The sequence below is a fragment of the Epinephelus moara genome, chromosome 13 (genome assembly GCF_006386435.1).
Source record: "Epinephelus moara isolate mb chromosome 13, YSFRI_EMoa_1.0, whole genome shotgun sequence".
Taxonomy (NCBI): Eukaryota; Metazoa; Chordata; class Actinopteri; order Perciformes; family Serranidae; genus Epinephelus; species Epinephelus moara.
The window spans coordinates 7513520-7537019 of record NC_065518.1 but is presented as its reverse complement, the minus strand read 5'-3'; the positions used below and the strand labels follow the sequence as shown (position 1 = coordinate 7537019).

The window sequence follows — 23500 nt, the reverse complement described above, 5'->3', positions numbered from 1 at the left end:
CAGATAAAGACAAGTGTTTGTCTGTGAATGCTGCGAGTTATAGTGAAGCTGATTTGTGTACTTGTGTTTGAAATTTATTAAGCCATGTTTAATGTGTGTTTAATGTGTGTTTTGAATCAACTAAACTTCACAGCACTTCACAGAAACCCTGACTCCTACCAGCGTCACAGACACACCACTGCACAAGTATAAACGCTCACACCGTAGGCCACGTGCGTAGGCTACGGCGTTGGCTCTGCATAAAGTATTAATCCTGCTTAACCATTAATATATGTTAGATCCCTGTAAACGTATGCTCCCTTAATTTTTGTCCATACATATAATTACATTCTAATATGGTTATGTTTGACTAATGTCTGTGTGAGGAACAAATCTTTTATTATTATTCTTTCATGTTGCCTCTCATGTTGCATGTCTTAGTAATGTTTAATTCTAATTCTAAAAGACACATTTCCACTACGGTGGCCAATAATATTGTTTTGTAAACTGCAGGTAACCATAACAACAGTACTGTATGATTAAACTGACTACAAACATTAAAAAGTACATGTCAGTTTGACCACAACTTCTGTATTCGCCTGTCACAGTCAGCAGTGGTATACACATGATAATATACTTTAAGATGTCTTGATGTAAAGAATAATGGACTGAATAATAACTGAGGGACTAACAGAGGGAGCACAACTCTGCTTCACACTCTTTGCCTCCTATTTTCTTATATCAGGGCACCCAGTTGTGTATGATTGCTTACATAACACATCGTCATGTTCATTGACTCTTGAGGCTGCTAAAGAAGTGAAGACGTGCTTATATAATGTGGACAGAGTTGACAACAACTGACAGTTCTGACACTGTCCAAAGAAGTTAAGTCAGTCTTTCCTTCCAGCATTTGTTCCCAAATCTTTTTCGTAAGCACGTGTTTGTGTGTGCATGTGTGTGTGTGTGTCGCATGGTCTCCAGAATGTGACTTAGTGATCAGTGAGTCACAAAGGAAGTCACACACACTCACGGGATGACTGTGGTAGACACACACACGAACACACACATATTGAAACACACTGGATTTACAATCATCTTGGATCCCACATGGAGGATTACAAATATGTCTGAGCGTGAGTGCACACATTCTGGATGCACCACCTGTGACGGCTCAGTGTTGAGACACACTCACTTTAGCAAACACACAACACACACACTCCTCAGAGCTACTGAGTCACTGACAGAAATGTCTTCACTCGTCTTCAGGAGGCAGATGAAGGGTGAAATAAGTGTGAAGTGTGCGTGTGACAGATGTTTCTGAGGGACACTTGTTATGACCTCTCCCCCTCATAGAACATCCACACAAACAGGTTCACACACACACACACACACACACACACACACACACACACACACACACACACACACACACACACACATGCAGACAGGATGACAACAGTAAATAGAAACCAGCCAGCAGGCTGAGAGGCTTCTGGCACACCTCAGCGCTCTGTTGACTTTCCCCATTGATTTTACAGCAAAGCACAAGGTACAGCGTGTGTGGTGTGTGTGTGTCTGTGTGTGTGTGTGTACAAAACATACGCTTCTAGGAACTGGAGGTCAACATCAACACAGGTGTGCTGCTAATTTACTTATATCCATGACCATGCACATGCTGATATGGACGTTTTGTGTTATTGATTTGGTTTCTGCACGAATCAATATTTTTGTAGTAACAGTGGATCGCAACCCAGACTCACCCCGAAGTCATCGAAAACCAGCGTTTGTTTAGTGACGTCTGCCATCAGACATAGACAAAACAAGCCATCCTCTCACACTGGCGTGATATGCGGACAGTCACGGCTATTGTTTGACGATGCCTGGTGGTGTCAGAGGGAAACACAGCAGGGCAAAAATGAAAGTCAAGGTGGTGGAAGTCTGAGTAGGGCAAGCAGGAGGGGTGACAGATGAGTCCGACAATCATCGACTCTCACCTGAGAGGCCAGTATTCGTTTCCCGTACGAGTACAAAGCCAAACCCTTTTTTTTCCCTTAAAGCTATTTTTACCTTTCTTGCATTTCACACAGCACTTAGAAAAAATTTGAACATCCATAACTCCCGCCTCCCTCCAAAGTCCCATCCCCCTCCTCCATTACGTCCTCATTACGCCTATGATAGACGTAGGCGTTGGCAAGGTAACGTTAGATATACACGGAAGAGGAGGGCGAGTGTATCGTTACAAACACAACCCCGGAGTTTTAAAACTCAACTGGAGTCAGTGATGACTGATGAGTTTTAGAATAGGGTTACAGTGCTAACGTTCAATAGTAGCGTTAACGTTACTAGTAAGTGGAAACGCACAAGGACGATAACGTTAATGTTTCAGAGGCTACAGTAGGCTAACGTTAGCCATTAGCAACTGGATGCTGTGTTGTCATATATAACGTTATAGCCTACGTTACATTAGAGGCAAACTAAAAATACCTGTCCAGCAAAAACTGTGCGACCATCTCGTCCCGTTTTAGCTCAGGATGAAGCTGCATCAGTCCTCGCCATCGCTCGAAAGCAGAGCCGATGTTGACCCGGCTCTTGCAGCATCGAGTTCTCTCTTAGTGTTAGCTTTTTCTGCTATATTCTGTCTTTTGCCAACTGATTTCCCTGTTGGAGCGGCTGGAGGTGGAAGTGGTGGTCCGCATTTGTCTGCCATTGTTACGGAAGGTTTATATCCACAAGCGTGCCTGTTACTAGCCTATTACTGGCAGTAAGACCTGTAAGACAGACAGGACGCTCGGCCGAATACAATGATTGATGGGAGTTTTCTTAGAAGGCCAACTAACCTCAACAAAACAGTAATTTTAATCCCAAACAGTGATGTTTCCCTGAAACTTAAGTTTCAACAAAAAGAATGACCAATTTATTTTATTGTTTCTCCACCTATAGCTGATAATGATAGCTTGGTTTTACAGTAGAAGACAGCTGTGATTGCAGCCCATTGATTCTGGCTCCTTTCGTTCAGGCTAAACTAAACTTGGTGCTGTGTTGTCGCAGAGGATTGAGGGACATCCTGTGTTCAAAACTGTTGCCAACAAGTCAGCGCTTCCTGCATAAAACCAACACAGTCCAACCACGGCAGGTCTGAGACCAAGGTCGCTGTGCCTCTGCCGCCTCGGGGCCAGGGACATTTTGTACGTCACCACCGAAGTCCTTCTCATCAGCGCTGCTTGTTATATCATGCAGACACTATTTTTATAAGATAGAATCCAAGGCTTTTGCTCAGTCTTGGATGACTCACAAATAGTGGGCTCTTTACGTTGCCTTGGGCTGCCATTGTGTTTGCATAACTCTCTCTTTAAACGTGATCTCTGGGAATATGCAGAGTTCTCGTGACGAGGATTATGTTTCGTTGTTTGTGCTTTTTTATGAATGCGTGCGTCATCCTCTCCTCTTTGTTGCTTGTCGATACATGTATAGATTCAGTGTGATTTCTTTGTGTGTGTATGCCTTTTATGCGTGTGTACATGTGTGCGGTGGAGAGGGCGCCCTGCTGCGTGATTCCTGCCCCCTTCCTGACAGAGCCCCCCATCTTTCAAATGAATCCCCTACCCTCCAGTGTGTCCTGACCTTTGGCTGCGTTGGAGGAGCTGCTCATTGCTCACTCAAATCCGAGGCTGACTGGCTATGAGAAATAATGGCAGTCACACAGTCTTATTTGTAGATATCATTTAGAGTTACATAAGGTTTTTCTGTCGTTGCCACCGTGGGAAGCAGAAGTCAGTGACTCTTGGAAAGTTTAGCTCGCTGGAATTGAACTTTGACACTGATCATTAATAATGGGCTGAAAGCAACAAAAACACTGCACTAATTTTATTTGCTTTTTTTTTTTTTACAAACTAAAGATTATAGTGTATGAATAATCTCTAAGTAAAAAATCAAGTTATCTACACCTGGAGGGGATTATGTATTTGTGTGTGTGTGCCCGTGTGAGTGTGCATATCTGTCTGTCCGCAGCTAATTTGGGAAACTACTAGACCAATCAGCCTCATATTTTGTGTGCACATTTATGACCGTTTGCTCAAGGACCTCTTGTGGTTGCAAGATTTCTGGAAATCAGCTCGGCTAAAAACAACAAGCCGCAAAATCTTACATCCCTGATAAAGTCTGGTCTCATTTTGAACCTGAGCATCTGCAGATTATTTCCATACCTGATACGTTATCATCCACTAAAGTTAAGCACGATATGAGATCTATAAATCCCCATGGTTTATCTTCATTACCATCCTGACGGTAAGGAAACCTGGAGCAGGGCGTTAATATAGACAATAGAGGCAGTTGCAGTGGGGCCTGTCGGGTGGAGGGGCCCGGTTGCCCCATGGAAATACGCCTGTGTTCAAGAAGAACTCAAGGTAAACCCATCTCCATCATGGTTTTCTGTATTTGTAAAAATTGTTTCAATCTATAACAAATTATAAAATTATTCTACATAAACTATAAACTCTTATTTAAGCATAAAAATCTATTTAGTTAAACTAATAACTTCCTATTTTCTTTAGTTTTTGTCATATACAGATATGTAATGATGATTGCTGGGTAATGGACACCTCGGATCAACTCGCCAATCCGGCTCTGTGTGTATAAACGCTCGCAGCTTGCCGGCAAAACGAGAGACTAGAGACGCACTGTTGATTAAATATATATATATATATATATATATTTAATCAACAATGTGTGTGTGTGTGTGTGTGTGTGTGTGTGTGTGTGTGTGTGTGTGTGTGTGTGCTGCATAACTTGCATAACGTCATAATAGCGTGCACTGGGGCCCATTGTAACTACCTAACGCCACTGACCAGGAGGTACAGTTCCAGTGGGTGCAGCTTTCACAGGTCGACTGCAATCAGGTGTTGTTCCATCCTCCACACAGCATCATACAACACCAGTAGTGTTTCAGAAGTGGAGCAATTTGCTTGTCAAATTTTTGTAGACTTGCAGATTATGTTGATTTGGTCATTTTCCTTAATATCTGTGCTTGGACAATAAGTACTTTATTTCAATTTTATATTTCTTTATTATTGTTATTATGTTCTAAATATTCTACTTTAAAAAAAAATTGTTATAATTGTATTTATTATTGTTATTTCCTAATTTGTTGTGGGGTAGTGATTAATAATATAAAATGATAAGTGATTGATACTTTTCAAAGTCCAGTTATGCCACAGCTCTGTCAAAAATACACAAGACACACATTTTTCTTTACTTTCTGGAGCTTCTGAAACACGTCTGGTGGAATGACTAGAATTTTCTAAAGTGGCTGCGATCAGGCCACTGAAGCTGACTGAGTGCACTTTTCTATTTCCGCACTGTTATTGCTGTTTTGTCACAGCAACACGGTTTAATTCACCGGCCTGCTGGTGTAAAATACCCTGTGTGGAGTTTGTATGTTCTCCCTGTGTCTGTGTGGGTTTTCTCCAGGTTCTCCAGCTTTCCTCTACAGTCCAAAGACATGCAGGTTAATTGGTGCCCGTAGGTGTAAACGTGAGCATGAATGGTTGTCTGTCTTTATTTGTCAGCCCTGTGATAGTCTGGTGACCTGTCCAAGGTGTACCCTGCCTCTACCCCAATGACACCTTGAATAGGCTCTATCCCCCATGACCTTGTACCAGGATAAGCAGGGTAATGAATAAGTGGAATACCCATCAAATCTGTATCTTAGTCAGGGGCCATCACTTTACTCAACGAAAGAAAAGGGATCCCTTATGTTAAGGGAAAAGATATGGAACCACTGCTCAAGTCGCTGAAGCCAGAATAAAGTTTACCTCAAGATAAAGTGGATTAAGTGAAGTGTTGGCTTGTTTACAACCTCTCTGCTCTGATTACCAAGTTGTAACACACTTAAATCATCCTTTAAAAATGCTCTAATCACACACTAACTGTACACAGCGGAGCTTTTATTCAAATGATCATACCCAAAGGATCATTACAATTCTTTCAGCACTCTATTTTTAAACTGATCCTGGGTGTAATTATCATGAGGTGATTGGCTAATGCTCACTTTGTTAGTGTAACCTAAGGTAAGACAACATTGTGAAGCCCTGACGTTCCTTTACTGTAGACTGAAGAGGACAAACATGTCAGAAATCATTTTATTTTTCACTAGAAACTCTGAAAGCTTCAGAAATGCTGGGAGCACAGCAGCCTCTGCGTGATTTTGGCCATGAAACAATTTCTCTTTACAAAAAGAGATGCAGAGGCGTTCAGTATCTTTACGCTAATGGCTCAAAATGAATGTTTGGAAGATTAAATTCCTTAAATGTCACGGTTGATGTAACTTTTGTGGCGGGTTTCCTCCACCAGGAGCAATATGCACAGTGTCATTCTTCCCAGCTGTCATGCATATAATCAGTCTGACGTGCACAGCGGAGACAGTATGATAATAACCTAATTATTGACCAGTGAGAAGGCTCCCTGTGGTTGTCTGGCTGTCAGTGATAGAACCAGTAAGAAAAAGGCTGACAGGAAGGAAGGTGGGCGGCAAGAGAGACTGCAGTCTGACTCAGTCTCTGCCTGGTCTTCAGGAGAGTCGATGGGCACTTGCAGTCATCACCCAGTGTGTCCATGTGACAGTTAGACAAGCAGCCAGTCATGTGGGGAGGAAAACAACCTCCATGTGATGTCAGGAATACTCTTAACAGTCTTCATCGTGTTGTATTATGCAAGATCAAACACGCCGGGAGACTTGCTGTCATCCTTATTATCATCACAGTGGTTATGTATTATATTATAGCAGTCGAAGGTTTAGTAGTGCCGTGGCTGAGATAGTAGAGTCGAGTCAAAGCCTTGAAGTGTGTTTGTCTTCTTGTGTCTTGCATAAATAGGGATTCAGGTTTCATTTCCGGAGGATCCTTCAACTGGTTTGGCAGCATTTCCTGAAACCTAACCCAGACTCTTCACTGAAAACTTCTCACTTTTGTCCCAAACTGCACTGTGTGTGTTTGGTGAGCATTCTTTGCATCACATTCAGACCTTGGATATGGTAACAGCGGCATAGATATGTTGACTTTTTACTCATCACCCTTGCAGTATTTCTGTGCGTGAGTCAGGCTGGATATTGCACCTCAGCATCTTTTGGGTAGTTCCTGATTTAAAGGGGAACTCCACCAAATTCACACGCCATAATACGTTTACTAGTCATGGGTAGTATTACTCAGCAAAGGAGTCACTTTGTGTTGAAAAATGTTGGTGGTGTATCTAAGGCAGCCTAGGCCACTGGTTCCCAATCTGGGGGTCTAGCCCCTTATTAGGCATCACCAAAGCTTCATGGGGTGTCTTAGATTTTAGGTGGTGTAAGAAAACTGGTACATAAGAGGCTGGATGTCTGGGGGTAGTGTTGTTAGGGTACTGAAATTTTTAACCTCGATGCAATACTGTAACAACTTGTGAACCAGATGAGATTGGATTCAAATGCACGACTCTGACAGTTAAAATAAAATAACTCAGTCTTTACTGATCAAAAGTAGGGATGTTCCTGGCGACTAATTTCCCTGTCGACTAAACAAAACTTTTGATTAAGACAAATCGACTAATCTAGGCTCAACATATTCCATTAACATCGTGAAGCCTTTACCTTCAGTAAAGTTAAGTGGAAGCTTATCTTGCGAGGTCATTGTCGTGATGAGCTTCGTTATCTTCTCAGACTGCGCGGAATCACAGCGTCTCCAGGTGAACGATATCACATTGGAGTGTGGCTAGCACCGCTAAAGGCCCGAACATATTCGGGCGTACAATAAGCGGAGCGGACTCCACGAGGAATGTCCGCAGTCATTCAGGCTTCCATAGTCGAGTGCACTTCCGCGTTGTAGTTTCCTGTAAAAATGTCCGTGAAACACACTACATTACCCACAATTCTTGCGCGTCACTGGTCACTGTCACTGGTGCGTGGAGCGGAGTCTGCGCGGTCATAAAATCTGAGCTTTGCGCGCACAGGGCTTGTGGACGTCCGCTTTTGGTCTGGGCAGACCTCCGCGGAGTCCGCTCTGTGTACGTTCCGCCCGAGTATGTTTGGGCCTTTATGCCTGAGTTGAATGTGGTTGCACATTTAAATAGTCGAGGGATTATATGCCAGTTTTTTCCGACACAGCCTACATGCTACCTTGTTTTCATTTTCGAGATCGAAATACTGCCAAACAAAAGGTTTTGCAAGAGGACATCTCTCCAGTTTCCCACCATGCTGTTTTAAAACTCCAGTCTACTCGAGCATTACCGCGGGAGGGGGACTGCTGGCTGACGGCTCTGTAGCCCCCACTAGTGGCGGGTGTCTGCATGACAGTAAGCAGCCTTGTACATGAATAAAAAACTAATTGGTTTAACTGACTAATATTTCTGGTGGGCAGACATTTCATCGTTTAGACGACTAATCGCGTGCATCCCTAGTCAAAAGGTAGGTTGGTGCACAGAAGGACAATCAGTGGAGGCAAACAAATCCAATATTTGTTAATAACTGCATTATTTGAAAAAAAAACTTTATTCTAAACTGATTTCCCGTTGCCGAATCTGTCTGCCTCTGACCTACCTTTTTCGTCTGATTCCCGGTAAACGCATCAGCCTTCTGTCCCCAACCATGAGACCTGCTTCAGTGTCTTTGGTTCCTGTTTGCTTGTGGCTGCTTGGCGTTTCCACCCAACAACTACGATGCTACAGTGTGAGTGTTCCAGTCAGCTTACCTGTGGTTTCCCGTGGTCCAAACATTTTCACCGTCACCACTCTCACCATGATGTGTGCGTCCTGTTGAGTACCTGCTGGCTTCTTGACCCTCCGCCTGGCCTTGACCCGCCTTCTGCCTGTTCCCTTCTGGTTTGTGTTACTAGCCCTGCTCCCTACCTGCTAAGCTGTCACAGTAACATAGTTACAAACTGTGTTCTCTGTGTGCTGCAATTGGGTCCAAACACAACTTGTCACAAAGTCCTGTGTTTGATTGACCCATCCTCCGCGCCTACCTGCCCCCCGACACCTACTTTTGGTCCTTATACTTCCTTCGTTTGTTATTCCAGTCAGTGCATTGGTCACGCAGTCACAGCCTTCCATATTACTGTGGTATATTACTTTTCAAGGGCATATGTACGATTTTGCATGAGAACAGCCTGTGTTTTGAGGCTGCTGCTCAGTTGTGGTGCATTGTACTGTGAGCTTTGTCTCATTTTGTCACATAAATCACATAATTTCAAAGATTTGTATGATTATATTGCTGCATTTCGCTCTCATTTGCCACTGACGTAGCACTAAATTGACCCTGATCTAATTCAATACGTTTTAAGGGAACTTTATGAACCATGGAAAATAAAATAACATAACATGTCAGCGTGCACTGCTGGCTAATCACTTGCAGCAGTTACACTGTGATCCCCCGGCCCTTCCAGGTGCACTGGACCCTTCTGGCTACATTACAATGAACAGGAGAACAGATTGACCGCGACAAGCGTGCAAGACCTCACACCACAGTAAATCGATGGGTGGGGGACAAATATAGGTTGTCTTATTACTGGGAGCATGGACAGGCTGCCATTAGAAAGAAAAGGAGGAGAGGGAGGTACAGTAGAGAGCTGATTAATATACCCATCTGCTCTCTGCTGACTCATATTCCTCCGTGCAACACTGTCTATACCTTCACTTAGTCTGTTGTTCTTCCTGCACGTGCTGTTTTCATCTTCTTCTGTGTGTCAGATGTATTTAATCAGACGTTAATCTCTACTTGCATCTCAGTTTTGGTGCAAATCAAAGCTCTGTAAACCTACTTCTGCACAGAGGAGGAAAAAACAATGCCCTCCTTTTTTATTGTCTCGCAGCAGCAGAGCGACCTGCCCCCATTTCTGAGGTGCTACACCGGAGCGTGTTCAAATATTTAGTTTAGTGCACCAGGCCAATTATTTCGCAATGGATTAATAATCTGTGTTTTTGCACCCTCCTCCATCACCCACATTCACACACACACACACACACATACACAGATGATGATGCTGTGGCAGTACGACTGATGCGATTTGGCATTACTGGGGCACCAATCCTGCTGAATGCCCTGAAATTTCACCTCCCCTTGTGCCCCCGTCCCCACACTCTCGACACTCCTCTCAGCAATCACTCTAGCGACCCCCCATCTCCCAGATCTGCTGTCGAGCCTCACCCTCATGCTGTCACGCTAAGCATGTTCACTTGGGGTGTGTCGACTTTGGGAATTCTCCAATGAGTGTGAAGACAAGATAGAAATTATTCTTACTGTCAGTAAGCAGAGAATTTGGAGCCGCTCATAAATGGCCCTTCATGAGACTTGATATTGTTTGAAAATGTTCGATTCTGGCGCAAACATGACCATTTCTTTTAACTACCTCAGTTTTAGAAATATAAATATCTTCATAAAACATTTATATTTTAATTTAACAAAATAAGGCCAGCTTCCCAAATGCATCAATTTTTGATGTTTTGTAAACACAAGCTGCTGTACAAGAACTTTTTCTCAATAAAGTAGCATAAATTTAGAAAAATTATTTCTTAAATGGGTCCTCCTTAAAAATTAGCATTGCCCTTCCATGGATTTCCAACATCGCCCACAATCAATGTTTCATTTAGGTTTAGCAGGATATAATATAGGTGCACCCAAGACATATTTTTCTTTTTCTTGAGGACAATCTGGGACTTAAATTTATTAAAAAGGTACCTTGTCTTTGGTTATATCATGAGCAGTGTTAAATTTATTAGGTCTCATCATTTCTGACTCCTCACCGCTTCAGTGTGCAGCTGCCTGGTGCTGAAACGCTGCGGGAGGAGGGGGGGAAGCTCTGCAGGTCATGTAGCTGTCACGGCACAGGACGTGTTTCTTGGAGACACTGTGCTTTTTAATGTTTCAATTCAGATCATGGCGCTGTTCCCAGCCATGCCTTGGTCGCACCCTTCGCAATGAATGCAATGTGCAACGTTGGCTGTTTTATCATATCTGAGCCGCAGAAATTGGACAAGATTTTCTTTTTCATAATAATTTGGCCCTTTTGTGTGTGGTAGGCTCTGGCTCGGAGTCAGATAGGACTGTCTCCGCTGAAAATATTAGATCAGGATTAGGCCTTTTACCGGGGACAAGGGAGACAGGTGGTTGAGTGGTTATCTATGCTGATGATGTCGAGGCTGAGCTGAGCCTTTCAGGGCCAGGATGAGGTTAACAGACACCGCAGCACTTTTCTTGATGGAAAAAACAATCAACAGTTCTCTTCATTGTTGTCACTCAAGGAGAAAACAGGGTGCGGTTTCACACACACGCCTAATTTATTTTCTCACCCTGTTTCAGCAAAGAAGAATATAAGGGTCAGAGCCAATCAGATGCAGAGAAGGGTGTGTCTTTGCTGAATGTGGGAGACTGACACAGAGAGTTCAGCCCCAACAAAACATAGCAAAATGGTCATCGAAATGGAGGTGGTGGTGTGTTGAAGATCCTGTTGTGTTACACATGTGCACTACCTCTTAATGTCATATCAGTTCAGGAAGGGACCAGGATAACATGATGAACACAGGAAAACAAGCAGGAAACAGCACCACAAACTTATCAAAAGAATGAGACACAGCTGGAGTAGGAAGACACGGGCAAAAGGAGGGAAATGGGGACTGGCACCAGGGTGGAGCAAACAAGACTACTACAGGACAGGTGTGAGGGGTAGACTGGGAACAGGGAGGGACTAACGAGACTGATGGAAGACAGGTGTGATAGCAAACTGGCCAGAAAAGACAGGAAGTAAGAGAAGACATGACACATGAGGAGAGAACCTACAAAATACAACATGAAACGAGGAAGATCACAAACAGAAAACCCCAAAACAAAGTCAACAAGATATCAGAATATAAATAAGAACCAGGTAGTTAGTTATAGTTGTGCATCTGGTTTTGTCTTCCCAAACTGCTGACCCCAGACCAAAAGTGGTTTTGACCATTACAAAAAATATATATTATTTGTTTCATATATTTGCAGGTCTGCTGGGCGGCGCCCGTTTCACCGGCTCTTCCAGGAACTACAGCACCCTCCTGCTGGAGGAGGATGCCGGGCTGCTGTTCGTGGGAGGCAGAGGAGCCCTGCACGCGCTCAACACCACCAACATCTCCACGCCTGCAAACCTCACAGTGAGTGCCATGCAGACCAAAGATCAACACGCTAATTGCCGCAAAGAAACAGCAAACCCCCCATTTCACAAGTTTTCCTTCCATTTCCGAAGCGTTAAAGGAGGACAAACTAATAATAGCCTTAAGCAGATTGAGCAAATCCCATTGTGTTCCTTCCAATTTTATGGATATGGGATTAAATGCACCAGGCGTTTATTCAAGGGTTACTGAAGAGAGTCAGGACTCAGTGACGCAGCCAGAAAATAAAGTGAGCTGTCTCTTTTCTCGCTTCCTGTCTATTACACACACACAAACACACACACACGCTCATGGTCTTGTTTTCCTCTCCTCATCTTCCTCTTCTCTGTCCATAGATCTTTCTGTTCATCTATCTATGTTTCCCTCTCTATTTATTGAGCTAACTGAGTCATCCTTATTACCACCTCCCCATTGTTTGCAGATTGATTGGGATGCTTCCCCTGAACAGAAGAAGCAGTGTCTAAACAAAGGCAGAGACAATCAGGTATACGGCTGCAGCTCCACTCTCTTATTATTATTCAGACACTTTTTCTTTGGAGAAAACTCTTTATTTACTGCGTTATTATCGCAGAACAGAAATGAAACACTTCTGCTTTGTGATGCGTGGATTGTATCTGACGGCATCAAAGTGGATAATCCTTTCAAGTGCTTCTTAATCCAGCTTTCCTTAAAAAAAAAAAAATCGCACTTATTCATTGAATATTTGCATGGAGTAGCCCCTGTGTGTGAAGTGGATCGACTGGCCCCGTGTTTGCTGCAGCTCTCGCTCATTGTGGAGCCAGAAATAACCTTGTTTGTCTCTGTTCTCTGCAGACGGAGTGCTACAATCACATCCGCTTTCTGCAGAGATTCAATGAGACTCACCTGTACGCCTGCGGAACAAACGCCTTCAGACCTCTTTGTGCTTACATAGTAAGAGCTTGTGTCTTTTAATTTCAGTCCAATAATGACGACACTAAAATTACAATGATTAATTGTGTCTTCTCTGTCTGTAAGGATGCAGAGCGGTTCAGCTTCTCCTCAGGCTTCGAGGAGGGCAGAGACAGGTGTCCGTATGACCCAGCGAAAGGATACACAGGGCTCCTCGTAGGTGTGTGTCCCAAATTTGACATTTAATCTGTTCTATATATAATATGCTGATGCAGTCAAAGCAGCACGCAGGCATGGGTGAAAGTATGCTGGAAAAAGGTGAAAGCTCCCAGACTTTATTAGACGAAAGAGGAAATGTTTTAAACCTATCAAGTCGTTAATGATCAAATGGTTGATAAAGGGCACCATGCTTGGTTCCTACTCACACTAGTGTTGTGTCGTTTGTGAACGAATCGGTCAAAAGAACTAATCTGTTGAGTGAACGTACTGAACTGAATCACTTCTGGAACTGATTCGTTCATTTCTCAGTTCAGTTGAGCTCAGCAGTGAGCATGCAGGCCGGGACTGGAACTGCCGATTCGGTCCGTATGAACGATGAATCACTCGCGAGTTGCAAGGCAGCCAGGGTGCAGGGAGGGACTGCCTACTACATGATGAATCACTCGGTGAACGAATCACTCGGTGAACGACATAACTCCGATCCCTGAGTGATTCAAATCATTTCTTCTCAGCGATACACTTTCATAGGGACTGTTTTCTCCAAGCTAACGGCTAATGTAGCCAGGAGTCAAGCCACATGAACACAATCACAAACCTCCCCATTATTTTAACAGACTTAGTTTCCAGATAAACAAGCTTGAAATGCAGAGCAGACGCAGCAGCAGCTCAGCTGTGTATCAGTTCAGTGAGTCAGACTACGCAGTACACAGTCAGGGCTCCTCCCGCCAAGCACTGAACAATTCAGTGAACGAATCTTTTGAACGAATCTTTTTAATGAACTGATTCTAGTGATTCAGTAACATCTAAAGAATTGCTTTGCCCATCACTAACTCACACTCAGGACGAGCCTGTAGCCATGCTAGCTGCTCTGTGAGGCTGTACGAATTTTAACATTCTCAGTCATGCAGGTCATAGTCTATCCAGAGGGCTACGTCAAGGGCAACTGGACTTGCTTTAGATGCTAACATGCCAACGATGACAATTCTAACTTTTTTCTTCTTGCTATATCTGCTAATTTGCACCAGGCCCCCAGAAACCGAACCAGACTTTGAAGTCAATTTGATATAGTCAGTGTTTCTCTATTACAATGCAAGTAGCTAGCACTAGCTTCAAAGGTCACTCCAAGTCACCAGATGATGTCGTACGCTTGTTTGCATTGTGGCATTTTCGCAAATTGATGGAAGCATTCAAATTTTGCTGAATTCGATCTATAGAAAAATCCACAACAAAACATTTAACTAGCGTGAGAGCTACAGTGAACAAGACCCTGAAATACTTGAATTCCTGTGCAAAGCTTTCGATATACTGATCCACCTACGTCCCAACCCTCACCTATGGTCATGAGCTCTGGGTAGTGACCGAAAGAATGAGATCGTGGATACAAGCGGCCAAAGTGAGTTTCCTCTTAGAGATAGAGTAGAGCCGCTGCTTCTTAGCGTCCAAAGGGGTCAGTTGAGGCTAGTAGACGTCGGTCGGACACTGGCAGAATTTTATCCCAGGCTGTCTTTGACCGCAAGACCGTGACAACAGCCATCCTTGACCACCGTTTTAGAGCCACAACATATCGATATCGCCACATTTCTTTCACGTTGGTCATCTTTTTTCTAGGACAGCCCAAAACCACACAGTGTATACCAGCTTACATTATTCACATGTGTTACTGGTTACCAGTCTGTACTGGCTGTGAAGAGTTACCTTCCTAATGTGACTACACTGTAAGAAATGGGACTTCAGCTGGAGGTAATATAGCCTAACAAACATGTGGGTGTCTTCCATAGTTACAACATTTCAGTACAAAAATCCCTCTGTGTGTTTATCACATAGGTTTGTTTCTGAATCTGCTATGAGTATAAGAGTTTTCCAGTATTAGAATCTTTAAAAGCCTTTTATTACTTTGAAGTTTTTCCATTTCTGATCATTTCTATGTTTTAATTGTTATTTCACCCGTTGGTGTCATCTAAGTGTGTGTATTTTATTCCATTTCATCCTCTGATTTTATTCAATTGTAGTGTTCTAATTTTTTTGTCCCCTGTTGAGCACTTTTGTTTTTGCAATGTGCCGTTAAGATACAGTTAATTATTTTTATTACCGGGACAACACACCAACAATTACAATTAATTAGGAGGAAGATGCTCACTCAGTTTGACTAAAGCAGACTGATGAAGACGAATACTAGTTTCAGCTAAATGTGTGGGCATGTGAATGTTGTGTTAAAGCAGACTAACATATCCTTTATAATGGAATATAATTGAAATAAAGACTCAGGAGAGGCATTCAAACATTTTCTTGGTTCGGCTTTAACAACTTAAGCATGCTGGGATCTATATCTAATTAGCATTTACAAATATAAAACCCGCACTGGGTGATAGGTCAGTTTGCCTACTTACTCTGCAGCATGCCAACTGCTTTCATTTACATCTGATTTAACTCTCACGTCCAAATTTCTCTCTGTCTTTTCATCTGTTAATCAGACGGCGAGATGTTCACAGCCTCTCAGTATGAGTTTCGCAGCTCTCCAGACGTGCGCAGAAACTTCCCCTTCCCCACACTCAGGACAGAGGAAGCTCCCACCCGATGGCTTCTGGGTAAATACATCACATGACAACTCAAGTCAAAGACAGGAGATAATCCTCAAATATATGAAGTAATAAATAAGTGTGTGCACTGTAGATGCTGGTTTATGTAATTCCACTTACAGTAAACTACTAAATGGACCAAACCTCATTGCAGTTTTGTACATTTTTAGCTCATGGGATGATTCGCTGTTACTGCAAAAACTGATTGACTTTGAGATTGAAAATCACATCAAAAAATTGCACCGCACTGCAGCTCTAACTGGCTTAGTTGTGGCAGTTCAATCATACTTAAAAGCTCCATCTTTTGGTTTCCAAGGAGACACTTCCTAGGCTGCTAATAGGTCTGTGTTTGGACATGTGGATCTGAGTGTGTGTTGTTTGTGTGTGTGTGTGTGTGTGTGTGTGTGTGTGTGTACAGAGGCAGATTTTGTTGGCTCCGTGCTGCTGAAGGAGAGCATCAACAGCTCTATCGGCGACGACGACAAGATTTACTTCTTCTTCACGGAGAGAAGTCAGGAGCAGATTGCCTACCCGAGCCAGACCAAGGTGTCCAGGGTTGCCCGAGTCTGCAAGGTCAGAGAGAAAAACCAACCCAAATACTATTAATCATAATCATATTCATGTTTTTTAGGGGTTTGGAAAGTTATTTCTAAAATAAAAAAATAAGACAAAACTCACATAGCAGATTTCGTACAAGGTCACGGAAAGAAAGGATTGAAACGAGGGAAGAGAAAAGTTGCCAGTATTCAAAGAGCAAAACTGGTGGGATTATTACACGCTTTACGTCACTGATACAGAGTGAAGTAAATGGGTTTAAGGAGACTTTCTGTTCTCTGTTCGTCTCTCTCAGCTGCCATTCTCCTCTTACGGTTATTTCAGTGCTGAATGAACCAGCGGTTGTCTCTAATCTTGGTTTCTTCACTGACAGCAGTTTCTTTCTGTGCCACTGTTGCCAGGCAAACTACAAGTCCACCAACTTCCACCTCCAATGGCAAACCCTCTCCCTCTCTTCATTGCCATCTCGCCCTCTTTTCCTCCTCCTCCTCCCCTTTTTTCTCCTCTCACCTCATTTCACTTACAATCAGCATCTCTGGTCTAGACAGCATACCCAGCAACTCCTCTCCTCCTCTCTGTCGTCCTCCCTGTCATTTCTTTTAGCCATGCGTGATGGTGTAATTACCATCACAGTATGCTGTTGTGCTTAAATCAGTGTTGCTGTTTTTTAAGGGATCAAAAAGGTGTCTAAAAGTCTTCGAGCTGGTGGAACAATGTTCGGAAATAAGTTCAAACCCCTGCGGGTGTGTATAAGAGGAGGATTTGCATGAATGTATGAGAGGAAAAATCAATGAATGTGATATTAATCAACCACTCAGGAGTCAACTTTTAACATCCAATCAGAGTTAAACCGTGCAAACCAATCAGTGCAAATTGTGTGCGTGAAATGTCAACAGAACTAAGATTTCAAAACCAGAAAGCTTTCTTCCTTAATGGTACACTATACAGGATTTTCTTAATAAACAATGTATAAACTCATACAAAAATAATCCCTCTCAGTCATCACTTAGGGTGCTTTCACACCTGCCCTGTTTGGTTCGGTTCAATCAAACTCAAGTGACAGCAATATAGTCCACATTGAGCAGCGCTAAAATCAACCTGCGTAGTTGTCCCTCCATTGTGACATTAGAAAGTGTCACATTTATCTTGTAAGTGTACTCTTCTTCTACGTTTTGTTTACTTTCTGGATTTTTCCTACATGGAAATTCTGATCAATCAAGAGCAGCTGTCTCGCACAAGGCATTTAACTCCAGGCAATTATGCAACTTCGTGACAAAATTAGTCCCAAGGGAACTCTAGGTCTGAAGCCACTCGTAGACATTCCTGAGCACAGTATGCAGGTGATGTCGGGGACTTAATAAAAGGGTGGCGACCAGTAGGGTTGGGTCAGTTCTCGGTAATACCAATTCGGTCCGGTACTCCGTCTTGGACCGGGTTTTATTTTTTGAGACCGACCGGACCGCATACTCAGGCAGAACGTACGTTAAGCGGAGCGGACGCCCGGTAAAAGTGGATGTCCGCAAGCCCTGTGTGCGCAAAGCACGACCGCGCAGACTTCGCTCCGCGCACCAGTGTCACACAAAAGACTGTTCAGCATGTATTTTTCACATCGCGGGGATTTTTCACGGACATTTTTACACGTAGTCGGCTCCGCTTATAGTACGCCCGAGTCTGTGAGCACCTGTGTCTGCCTCTTCACCAAGCGCACAACAAGCAGGAGAGAGAGGGGGGTGGGGCGGGGACTGAGCTAGGAGGTGCGAGTGCGCATGCGCCTCTACTGTAGCCTGTGACGGGGAGTCGATAATGGCGGACAATTTAGTCTCGACGAAATCAAAGAATGCGCCACTATGGCAACACTTTGGCTTTGAGCCAGACGAAGGAGGCACCCCTTGTTTGCACTGATTGAGTAAGTTACTTGTTACTGTCACTCTGTTGTCCTAAGGTCATTTTTTATTTTAAATGAGTCAATTGCGCCTCCAAGTGGCGAAAATCCGGTATTACCGACTTGATGCGTTTTTTTTTAGAGAAAACGGACTGTTTTTTTTTTTTTCTCATACCAACCCAACCCTAGCGACCAGGTGCCAGACCATAAACCGCATGCATATAAGAGGAAGCTACGAAAATTACGCCAACAGCACCGGAAAAAAAACAAACAAACCCCAAAAAACCCAACTAGATATAGTAGGCACTGGGGTAGACCCAGAACATGCTGCAGGGACTAGGCTACATATCTCATGTGGCCTGGGAATGCCTTGGAGCTGGAAAGTGTTGCTGGGGAGAGGGATGTCTGGGGTGCTTTGCTTGGCCTGCTGCCCCCGCCACCCGGCCTTGGATAAGCGGATGAAAATGGATAGATGGATAGATAAAAATGGCAGGTGGCAATACAGTTTACAAATATGACATTTTTCATCACAATTTATAGCATCTTCTCAGAAGTGGAATACATAACTTTTCTAGCTTCATCGATCCTTTAAGGTGGTGCTTTTTGGCTGTCGGCATCTTGTTTGTTTTTGAGCCAGAAGTGACCATATTTGGAGCTAATCCTATCGCGAGCTGCTAGCTTAGTTGGCACAGTGCATTTACAGCTATGCTTATCTAGCTAGTTAGCTAGCAATGCTAACTGTGATAATGCTAATGCTAATATCCACATGCTAAAAACAGTCTTAATACCATTAAAACACACACAAACAGGCAGCGAAATAATTTCTGAGCATTTCACTTCCTGAACTTTTTTAATCCCACACATTCAAACAGTTCATCTCCTCCTGATTCTCTCTCTGCATCCAAAATAAGTAATTTCTGGAAATAAGGTCTGGACTCAGCTCCTCTCTCTTCATCAGCGCTGCTGTGGAGTTGTCAGAGCAGTCGAGAGTGTAATAACTCAGTCTGAACTAGGCCACAGCAGCACATGCAGATGTCGAGCTGGTCCCCAGCTCAGCCCCGTGGCAGCCAGACTCCATGCTGGCTGGAGGCAGATCTGCAGATAGTGAAGGCCCTGGCAGTAGCCTCTGGCCTCAATCCACAGAAGACTTGCCATTTTTGAGCTGCCTAACTAGTTGTCCTCTTCTGCTTGTCACTTCCCAGCCAGACTGCATGTACTTCTCCTGCAACCATGACCCATTTTCACAGACAAGGGTGTAAATTACATGGAAACAAGGTCTTTTCAGGAACATACAGAGCACAATTCAGCGCCATTCTGACATGATATAATATTGTCCATTGTGGAGCTCCATGTATCTCCAGCTAAGAAAGAGAGGCTGCACAATTTCTTCTCTGCTATATGTTGAGAAACCCATTGGCTCAAACTGTTTTTATCATGTCGTCTTGGGTTAATATCCCCACAGGCATAAATTTACGCCGCTATGCCGGGATTCTTGACTCTTATTTTCTCGGATTTAAGTCATGACAGCCCGATGACCCGGATGGGGCTTGACTGACATAGATTGTAATCTATCAGTGCATCCCTTTAGTTCTTTCCTTGATAATAACCTGGTATCCATCTGAGCAGCAACCTCCGGGGCTGAAATATGAAGCCAAAAACTGCAATTCCTCTAATGGCCACTTGAGGCTGGCTCCAAAAGCGAGTCAATTTCTATAGATCCTGATGTCAAAAACCTCCTACTTTACAGCAGAAATAAACATGTTTACAGCCTGTTACAGAAAATGGTTTGCGTCTCTATAGCTAATTTCCCACTTAATGACAATTGTACTGGTGGTGAATTTTAAATGTTTAAACGTTATTAAGGCTTAAAGTTACGCATTGATTTTACGCATACGTAACACACACCCCCACCCCAACCCCGTAAGGACGTTAGCATTATGAACCATAGACTGTAACTGTATCATGCTAACCAAGCTAGCAGCTAGCATTAGGGTTAGCACCACCCTCTCATCCAAATGTGGTCACTTCTGGCTCCAAATTTCCAAGATGGCGGCAGCCAAAATGCCGAACTCAAGGCTTCAAAACAAACAACTGGGTCACATCACAGTGGTTATGTCTAATTTTTTTTAACTTTCTCAGTGGCATCCATCTTAACCAACACCAACGCTGCCTTCAATTGGAACTTTGGTTAAGTCGCGAAAACACAGCTGCTATAGGCAATGGCGACTGTCGGCGTCTTGAAGCCAGTGAGGCTAACAATTTAGCAAGCCAGTGAGCAGGGAATGTAAAGCAGAAAATGCAGAGGCATACTGATAGAGGAAAGGGAAAATTGCCCTCAGATATTTAAAATGATAAAACTCTAAAGTCTTCTTAAAATGTCTGCAAACACGTCACAACTTGTGAACTCAGAGCTTTCAGAAAATTTCCACTTCCAAGGTTGTGAATACCTCAAGAGGGAGGCGTTAATATGGACTCTTCTCGTGAACACGGTAAACACGACCCCATTTGCAGACAGAATGAACCCGAAGAGTGGATGCATTTGTCTGCAGTCCCTCCCTCTCTTTATCTTCCTCTTGTATCAAAAATTGAGTTGGTATTATTAATGCCAGTTCTTGATACGGGCATATTTGTTTTCCATACTTATGTGATATGTCGATTCAAGCTACTTTGCCTCTTTGTGTGGGAGGCCGAGGCGCGCGGAGCGTTTTGATGAACGACAGGCGTCTGCGAGAGACATAAACGAAGAAAGATGAAGCTCTATAATTCCAACAAACAAAGAGAAAAGAAGTCTGTGTCTCTTTTTCTCCCTCTCTCTTCTAAATGAGGTGTGCTAAATTACTCTTTTAGGGAGAGATGTCTTGCAGCTACGCCTCCCAGTGCTACCGAAATGCAATTAGAGCAAATGTGCTAAAGTAGGCACTAACATTCAGCTCCAGTTTCATAAGACTCTTCTCACTTCCTCCTCCCCTCTTTACGTGTCTATAGTTATGTGTACATTATGATTCTGTTCCTGTCTTTTTGTCGATGATTATATCTTCATTTCACCATTATTACAATTGCAGATCAGTACCCGTTGATGTATACAGGGAGTGGATGGATTTGTGTCGTTTAAAAGGCAGAATCTATAAGCTTAAGTGACTTTATTTAATTATCTGTGCATCCATGCATTGTCTCCTCTGTGTGCAGAATGACTGGGGAGGCCAGAGGACCCTGCAGAGGAAGTGGACATCCTTCCTCAAGGCCAGAATGGTGTGTTCGGTCCCAGAATATGAGCTGCACCTCAATATCCTGCGCAGTGTGTTCGTCCTGCAGGGTCGAGATGCTCAAAGCAGCATTTTCTACGGCGTCTTCGGCCTGGAATGGTAAGAGACAACACCAAATTCTAGCTTTTATAATGGCTTTTTTTGCCCTTTAAGTACAGTGTAGTACAGTAAGAATATCCTGTATCAGCATTGTTTTATACACATTTCTGCAAAGCCTGGCGGATTTGGTATTGTTGGAAATTTTGGGATCTCCACTATGATTTTGCAAAACACCTCACTGGCAGCTCAGTCTCATCGAGATCAATGTTTAAATGAGCCAAAAACCTTACATTTTAGGTGATTTTCCAACACCACTGACAGATAGTAGACTTTAATAACTTGATAACCCAAAAATCATGGCAACAAGAAGTGTGTCCAGCCGGGGCATCACTTACCACAGTCCCCTGGAAACAGGTTTCGTCGTGTAGAGGGGTTTTTGCAGCATGTTTTTTTTTCGTGTTGTCAAATTTTTTTGTGTGTGCAGCGCATTTGCTCTATCAGCCACCATGCATTCCAAAACCATGGAAATGAATGTGCAACTATAATAACCTCCACTCTTCTGGGAAGACTTTCCACCAGATCTTGGAACCTGGCTGCAGGGATTTACTCCCAATTAGCCACAAGAGCATCAGTGAAGTCCAACACTGAGGTTGGGTGATAAGGTCTGGCTCGCAGTCGGTGTTCCAGTTCAGCCCAACTGGGATAACCATTTCTCTATGGCTTACGGGTCTTCCCTGAAGTTGGTAGCATGCTTTGGTCTAAAATACCACTACACTGTGTGGAGAAGCTGGAGAAGGAGGATCCCTGCAGAGATAGACCTTTTTTCATATCGTAAAATTATTTTCTTCAACCAAAAACAGCCCTGAAACTGTTATGGCCAAATGCACCAAACTCCATTTAAATTAACAGTAATTTTATCATCTAACACATGCGTCATTGAAAGTCGAAAATAAACAAAATAAAACTCACCCAAGCCATCTTGGTTCATCTTTCCAATGTTCCTACAATCACTAACTCTGGTTTGACTGAAATAAACCCTCAATTCACCCAGTTGTATGTTACAATATGCTGGATCTATACACGCTAAAATTACTGTTTATTTAAATGGAGTCTGGTGGGTTTGGCTATGGCAGTTTCTGAGCTGTTTCTGGTTAAACAAAAAAGATTTTACTCTTTAACAAAAAGGTCTGTCTCTGTGGGGATCCTTTACATAATGTTGTCAGACACTTATAGTAACAATCTGAGCCTGTCAGTGGCAAAAATAAGCACTTTTGTTGGACATACACTGACGGTGAACAAATGCCCCTAGTGGTTACATTGCAGTCTGTTTGGCGGTTGCCGGCTGCAGTGGTCTTGCTCAATAATGAACCAGTTTCAAATTATTTTGCTCCTATTAGTCATTTAGACATGAAAACATGAGAGAGTAGGGAGCACTTTGACAAATACCAAACTCACCCTTTAACAGAGCAGCAGCCGGGCTGCAGTCGCAGCTGATGTGACAGTGTCAGAGGACGATGTCTGCCGGTGGAATATCTGGCAGCGATGTGAGTGTGTGTTTATGCTGATATGCAGAGTCATGCTGCATAAAATTGTCCCAAGGGTGTTTAGATTGTGATGGAGAGGATTGCATCGCATCGGTTCAGTAACGAAATCTGTTCCTCTCTGGATCTTCGCTTTCTTTACTGCTGCACTTCCTGTTGTGGAAATTCAAGCTCAACCTCTCAGTCTGTCTCATTCACCGCAACAGCGGGTAGTTCTTCTTTCTTTCTTACCGTCCTTCCTGCTTTCTTTCTTTCTTTGTCTTTCTTTCTTCCTTCCCTCCTCCTTTCGCTGCTTTGTTTCTTTTTTCTTTCTTTCTTTCTTTCTTTCTTTCTTTTCTTCCTTCCTTCTTTCCTTTCTTTCTTTCTTTTTCTTTCTTTCTTTCTTTCTTTTCTTCTCTTCCTTCCTTCTTTCTT

General features: G+C 43.3%; 1 protein-coding gene across 1 annotated transcript in view; it reads left to right on the top strand.

Moving 5' to 3' along the window:
* The window catches only part of sema4gb (sema domain, immunoglobulin domain (Ig), transmembrane domain (TM) and short cytoplasmic domain, (semaphorin) 4Gb), a 57268-nt gene that overhangs the window by 20021 nt on the left and 13747 nt on the right, over window positions 1-23500 (top strand). The window contains exons 3-9 of the mRNA XM_050059813.1: window positions 11975-12123; window positions 12563-12625; window positions 12955-13053; window positions 13138-13231; window positions 15702-15815; window positions 16225-16379; window positions 21430-21605. Of these exons, the coding sequence (XP_049915770.1) occupies window positions 11975-12123; window positions 12563-12625; window positions 12955-13053; window positions 13138-13231; window positions 15702-15815; window positions 16225-16379; window positions 21430-21605 (850 nt within the window). The remainder of the gene's footprint in view (window positions 1-11974; window positions 12124-12562; window positions 12626-12954; window positions 13054-13137; window positions 13232-15701; window positions 15816-16224; window positions 16380-21429; window positions 21606-23500) is intronic.